Source organism: Alosa alosa, chromosome 8 (genome assembly GCF_017589495.1).
Source record: "Alosa alosa isolate M-15738 ecotype Scorff River chromosome 8, AALO_Geno_1.1, whole genome shotgun sequence".
NCBI classification, from domain to species: Eukaryota; Metazoa; Chordata; class Actinopteri; order Clupeiformes; family Clupeidae; genus Alosa; species Alosa alosa.
In genome coordinates this window covers 11460191-11467690 of record NC_063196.1, presented here as the reverse complement: position 1 = coordinate 11467690, position 7500 = coordinate 11460191, and the positions used below count along the sequence as shown (strand labels likewise).

The 7500-nt window shown below is 44.3% G+C and overlaps 1 protein-coding gene across 1 annotated transcript in view; it reads left to right on the top strand.

Annotated features, from left to right (window-relative positions):
* LOC125299061 (syntaxin-binding protein 5-like) overlaps positions 1–7500 on the top strand; it is a 104730-nt gene that overhangs the window by 35217 nt on the left and 62013 nt on the right. Inside the window, 1 exon segment of the mRNA XM_048250140.1 lies at positions 801–901. Coding sequence (XP_048106097.1) covers positions 801–901 — 101 coding nt within the window.

Sequence of the window (7500 nt, the reverse complement as noted above, 5' to 3'; positions counted from 1 at the left end):
TATGTATGTATGTGTGTGTGTGTGTGTGTGTGTGTGTGTGTGTGTGTGTGTGTGTGTGTGTGTCTTGAAGGTGACGGCCCTCTGTAGTAAATCAGCCTCATAAAAAAGCCACCTGTCTGGAAGCAATGTGGAAGCAATGACGTGATCCGGAAGAGATGAGAGGAAGGGAGGGAAGGGGAGAAGAGAGAAGAGGAGAGGAGAGAAGGGGAGAGGAGAGGAGAGGAGCAGAGGGGAGGAGAGGATGTGGAGAGAAGATAATTAAAGTGGAATTCATATATGTTCTATGTTTGTGAACGTGTTGGAGAGAGAGATGTACATTATGTCTGTGTGTGTGTGTGTGTGTGTGTGTGTGTGTGTGTGTGTGTGTGTGTGTGTGTGTGTGTGAGAGAGAGAGAGTGACTCAGTGCCCACAGAAAGCCCTGTGGGAAGTGGGAGAAGGTCGCTCACCACCTCCCCATGCACAGACACACACACACACACTCACACACACACACACACACACACTCACAGACACATGCAGCAATGCAGCCTTGTGAGTCATCACCTGGAAAGACAGCTCAGCCTGCTTTATATTTTAAGTCTGTTACTAAGGGAGAAGCCAGTTCTCTCTCTGTGTGTGTGTGTGTGTGTGTGTGTGTGTGTGTGTGTGTGTGTGTGTGTGTGTGTGTGTGTGTGTGTGTGTGTGTGTTTGAGAGAGAGTCTCTGTGCATTAATCTGTATAGTGTGATGCAATGTGTGAATGTGTGTGTGTGTGTGTGTGTGTGTAAATGGCATTAATGTGCATATTGTTTGTCCTGTAGGGGGCATTGGTGAGCGCCCTGGCCGATGACAGCATCCACCTCTGGAATCTACGACAGAAGAGACCAGCCGTACTTCACTCACTAAAGTTCAACAAAGAGAGGTGTGTAGTACACACTAACGTTTGGGTTGTGTGCGTCTGTGTGTGTGTGTGTTTGTGTATGTGTTTGTGTGTCTGTGTCTGTGTCTCTGTGTGTGTGTGTGTGTGTGTGTGTGTGTGTGTGTGTGTGTGTGTGTGTGTGTGTGTGTGTGTGTGTGTGTGCACATACTTGTTTGTGTGTGTTTTTTGCGTGTGTTTGTGCTGAGGGGCTCAGCTGTAGTCTTTTAATACCTGCTCGTGTTTTTCTCTCTGCTGTCTACCCCACCAATCACATGCTCAAACATGCGCACACACACACACACACACGCACACACGCACACACACACTGTTTCTCTCTCTCTCTCTCTGCACATGAGAGTGGTTGTTTGCTTGATTTCACCAGCCATAATGACTTTGCATTTGCATACTCCACCTTCTGTGCTTTCAGCTCTCGCTCTAGTGCACTTAAACACATGCAAATATATGTGTGACTCTTCCACAGGGGCACTCGTGATCAACCAATCAGAATTAGTAGAATAATTAAAAAAAAAAAAATCTCACAACTCAGAATTGGGAGGGGCCAGTCGAGTGTCCCAGTGTTCAGATTGGATCTCGCTGGGAAACTTTGTGACCTTAACGTGGAAGGTTATCTGTCACCATCAGTCACTGCTGTGCTTGATGGCACATGCTGCTGGTAGCACCTCTCTGGGGTGTGTGTGTGTGTGTGTGTGTGTGCGCATGTGTGTGTGTGTATGTGTGCGTGCGTGCGTGTGTGTGTGTGTGTGTGTGTGTGTGTATCTGTCTGTGTGCATGTGTGTCTTTGCATCCACATGTGAGCTTTTGACATTTGCCAAACATCGTTTCTCATAAGTCTCATGCTTCGCCATCTCTCATATGAATTTCCCCCGAGGTTTTGAAGAGAGAGAGATACTTAAACAGAGAGAGAGAGAGAGAATGAGAGAAAGATGGAGAGAGGGGTTGAAAGGGTGAGAGAGAGAGAGAGAGGAAGAAGATGTGATGTGATTTAGTACTTAACTGTCATCACACGATTTGCCAAAAGCTATCAGGTGCACAGTTCCAACTCAAATCAAATGGTTCTGTGTGTGTGTGTGTGTGTGTGTGTGTGTGTGTATTAAAGTTCTCTACTCTCTAACCTCCCATACCCAAGGCTGGCATTGCCACATCTTAAATCGGACATGGCAGGTGACTTTAGCTGTCGTGACGGCTAATGCTGGCTGGCTTTCGACAAGCGATCTAATCACACCACCACACCTCAAGGGTGACGGCAAACAGCCACGACGAGAGGAGCCACCAGTGAGGTTTTAGCTTTTAGCCACAAAACTATAGACCCTTTCAAGAGAGTTCCATTATCAGCATCATAGTTGGCCCCACAAGGCTTCTGTTTTAACATTCCATATGTTATCTTAATGCAGAGGAAGTAGATTGGGAACCAAATAGAACGTTCAAGCATTGTTTTATGTTTTTATTGTTGAAAGGGTCTATATTTAGCTGCCTACAGTCAGGAGAAGCACACAGCCTTGTATGTCCCTTGTTCAGCCATAGGCATGCTTGATTTAGAATAGTCCATTTAGAGTGATGATGATAAGCATATTTGGCTCGGTAGCTGTCCATGGTCCTGGGATGCCTGTAGTGGAGATTGCATGTGAGCAATGCCCGGTGGCACCCCCCATGGATAAGGGGTCATTTGAGCTTTGAGCTACCAATGAAGTGGACATGGAATGGTGGCTTGGGATACTATGCAACCTCTTTGAAAGCGGAGTGGGGTGACTGACAGCTGTCAATCATCTCTATAATATGGGCTTTTCACAAACCTTGCTTTGAAATGATAATTTCTGCTCCTCTGGTAGAGCAACTTGCAGATCAGTATGCTAACAACAACAAGAAGGTTCTCAGTTTGCTAACATACACATAAATACATAAAACATACACATAAATACACAAAACATACACATAAATACATAAAAAGCAACATCTTTACTATCGCTTTGGCTAAAACAAATAGTCTTCTAAAATGAAGGCATATCACCGCAACCTTTTTTTACAGTGTCACGTTGGTTAGCCATCATACTGTTAAGTCTCCTCATGAGTAAGACCTGTTTTGGTTTCTTTTTTTCTCTCCGGCAGTGGCTCTCTCCTTTTCTCTCCTCCCTCTCAATCGCTCCTCTCACCTGCGGTCAGTCGGTCAGTCACTTACATTAGTAGTGTTCTAGAACACTCGCCCAAGGAGGGGCCACTAGGGCCTGTCATCATGACACACTCAGGAGTTCCAGAGCCCCCACAAATGTTCCGCCATCACCCCAGGTAGAGTGCAGTGGGGCTGGGGAGGGCAGACAGGCCATATGAACACACACACACACACACACACACACACACACACACACACACACACACACACACATACACACACACACACACACACACACACACACACACACACACACACACACACACACACACACACACACACACACACACACACACATCTGATTCAGTGCACTGCACACACACAAGTGTTACCCTGGCGTGGGGTGTTGGGATGAAGGTGTTGGAGCCTGAGGGCCAGATTCCTCCAGGGAATCAGGCGAGTGAGCAGAAGAGGTGGGAGGGCGATGTCAACTCTCACTGGGACAGAGGACTGCAGCCAGAGGGGAAAGTGGGCACTGACATCTTTCTTGTGTACAGTATGTGTGTATATGTGTGTTGCTCTATGTGTGTTGCTGTATGTGTGCATGTATTTTCAGATGTGTTTTCAGATGTATTTTAATGTGTGTGTGTGTGTTTATAAGGTTGTTCATTTGTGTTTCTTTGAGTGTGTGTGTGTGTGTGTGTGTGTGTGTGTGTGTGTTTGTGTTTGTGTTTATAAGGCTGTTCATTTGTCTTTCTTTGAGTGTGTGCAACCTGAGCACCTTCTCTTGGGATCCTCACTGTGTCCAGCGGTGGTGTCATGCTTCAGTAAGCTGAATTAAGTCGAAGTCGATTAGCATGCAGAGAGTGTAGCGTTTAGCCCGGCCGGCACCGCAATGTCCTCCTCTGAGTCCGGCAGGGGATGATGTTACACAGAGGATGTACTTAGATGGGAGAGGAGAGAATGGCATCTGGATGGAAGTGTCACACTCAGTGCTCTGACCTTAGGGCCCACGAGGACCCATAGCTCTATCTCAGTGTTGACCTAAATGATCATGATCATGATTTTTGTCATAATTGAGTAGCCCTCGTCTGCTCCAGAACAAATGCCCCCCGCCCCCACCTCTACCCTCCATCCGCTAATAGAGGCAGAGAGATGACACAGCACAGACAGACAGACAGACAGACAGACAGATGACACAGCACAGAAAGACACACACAGACAGACAGATGACACAGCACAGAAAGACACACACACACACAGACAGACAGACAGACAGACAGACAGACCGACAGACAGATGACACAGCACAGAAAGACACACACACACAGACAGACAGACAGATGCAGGCTGGGGCGCTGCCAGTCAGCATGCGTGCAACAGTGTGGGGTGACTGTCATTGTAGCTGTAGGCGGAGTCGCATGCCGTCGAAGCTTCAGTGCCCACAGGGGACCTGAGTTTGAGTCTCAGCTGAAGTCGTGTTCCGATTCCCACTGTCACACTCTCCCCCACACATCTCCCATCGTCTGTCTATGTTGGTAGCCAAGCAATGGCCAAAGGAGCTCCACCATATATATATATATATATATATATATATATATATATATATATATATATATATATAAAAAGACTGCAAAACTGTCACACTGCAAAAAAATCTTCTTGTTCTATTGGCAAATCTTGCCAGATAAAAAACACCACCGGTCAAAAGTTTGGGGTCACTTATAAAATTCCATTCCACTCCATTATAGACAGAATACCAGCTGTATACACGCTGTTGACTTATGACGTGGGTGTGATAATGTTTCAACATTGTAAATCCTCTTGTTATCAGAGAGAGTATCCCACTTTGACGAGCTATTCATTCAGACATTGCTTTAATGTTTTTTGAAACGCTGCTGCATTATTGTTGACGTCTAAGTGACACGTTGGCTTGAGCGGCCAACATGACTATAAACCAACATTTGATATACAATTGCTTGAGGGGCTGTTGTTGTTGTGACATTGTTTCAACGTTGAAATTCCACCTCTGACACTGCCAACCAATGCCAACGTGTGCTTGCCATCTGGGCAGCAACCTGCTAGCTTCTTCCTCTATGAGTGAAGTCCATGTGATTGAAAATACTCTTATTTTAAGTAATGTAATCTGAAAAAAAAAAAACAATGCAACTCAGCTGGTATTCTGTCTATAATGGACTGGAATGGGCAGTGGAAAGTGACCCTAAACTTTTGACTGGTAGTGTTTTTGTTATAAAATATACATTTATTATTAATATGAATTATTAATGAATTATATGAAGATAATTTGGATTATTTATTATGACCGCCGCGCAGCGAAGCGGCTAGGTTTAGTCAGATTTTTTTTCTTTTTCGAATGTCCAAATTTCCGTTAAGGATTCCCGGGACACTGTAAGACCGGGGTACACGAAACTTGGTGGGCATGTAACCCCACATGGATAGCATGGAACCTCCTGGAACTTGTTGTCTAGCAGATACCAGTGAGAATTGAGTGTGCATAATGCAATTCAGTGAGACAGTTAGAATCATATATGCCTTTCAGCGTGACTTATTTTTGTGGAAAACATGTGCTGGACTGGGTGGCGGTCATATTTTGTACTGCTCTGCGGTACATCTAGTTTTAAGTAGTATTTCCACAAAACAAGAAACTTTCACTTGCAAGATTTGCCAATAGAACAAGATTTTCATTCATGACAAGGTCTAAAAAAAATTAAATCAAGTACACATTTCTTGTTAAAAGCAAATAATAGAAATAATAGAAATAAGCATAATATTCCCTTGATTTAAGGTTCTTTATCTCACTTAGATTTTGAACTCTTGGATTTTTTGCAGTGCATTTTTATCATTCACATGTGTGGTGGTTTACCTTTTGATGTATGAGGAAGGAAAAAATGTAGGGTCAGATCTGTCTGATGATGCAGACTGTAATTTGGTCTGTATATTTGGACTGTATACGGTAATGATTTGAGCTGTATTTGGTAGTGATTTGGACTGTATTCTGGATGAAGTTGGAATGTATTCTGAAAATATTTGATTGGTATCCTGTACAGACTTGGACTATATTCTATACTGATTTAGTCCGTCTTCAGACCAGATCCCCTCTATACACATGCTCTCCAGGGAGTCTCTCACCTCCTGCTGACAAGACAGAGACGTCACAGCAGCATACTGGAGCGCTCGCTGTCATCCAGTCAGGAGGAGTACAGCGGCGTATCTTCATCGCAGCAGAAAGTTTATCGCAGCCGTCGCCACAGGCAGCGCTCCCTACAGAGAGCAAAGTCAAGGCAAAGTCAAAGCCCCATAGCTGCAGTATATGCTGCCAGGGTGGGGAAGTTTACTATGACGACATGACTCTCACTATGAGAAGAGAGTATGTTCAATCACATGGTCTTCACTCATAGAAGGAGAAACTAGCAGGTCGATGGCCAGTCACTGCATAGCTCTGACCAGCATGCTACTGTCACATGCTTATGAGAAGTGAATATGTTCAATCACATGGACTTCACTCATAGAGGGGGAAGCTAGCAGGTTGCTGGTCAGTGACTGCATACAGTAGCTCATGGGGGAGAAGCTAGCAGGTTACTGTTTAGTGAGGCACATCTTGGACTAGCATGCTACTGTCGCAAACATAATCTTGTGCAATACAAACACATTCAAACACAATACAATGTACAATCACACATATTCTTAATCTGTGCAATACTCCCAGGGGCTTTTTATTCCCTCACTCTCCACTTCAAGCTGGTGTGTGGTGAGCATTTCTGGCGCATAATGGCTGCCGTGCATCACCCAGGTGGTTGCTACACATTGGCAGTATAGTTAGTGAGGTTCCACCTTCCCTCGCTTTGAGTGTTGAGAAAAGCGCTATATAAATGAAACGTGTTGTTTTTGTTCTAGATGCATCTTCTAACTATAGACAATGTCAGTAGATGTGAGATTACTTCATTTCCTCTGATGAAAGCATTGTGCCATATGATATTTCCTTGATAATGGCAAGTAGTTTGTACATTGTGGGCAGCTGTGGTGTGAGTAGCTCATACCTCATTTGGGTTAAAATACCCACTGAGGGCCCAGGTTTGAATCCTTCCCCAGGTCATTTCCCGATCCCACCCCATCTCTCTCCCTCTCCCACTTACTTCCTGTCACTCTTCACTGTGCTGTCTGAATAAATACAAAAAACACAAAAACATACTCAAAAATTCATATAACATAATAACGTAAACACATATGTCTGCATGTATATATATGCAAACTAACCATTTAGCCTTTATGTGTAAGTATACAAACTTACTATTTATCATGTATGTATAAGTATACATACTTACCATTTAGCATATTTGTACAAGTAGGCCTATGCATATTGTATGTTCAGATATACATTTAAGCACACATGCAACCACCAGTGTGAGTGCACTGCTGCCTGTTGATGATTCATCCACTTCAAGGCCTTAGGTAAGAT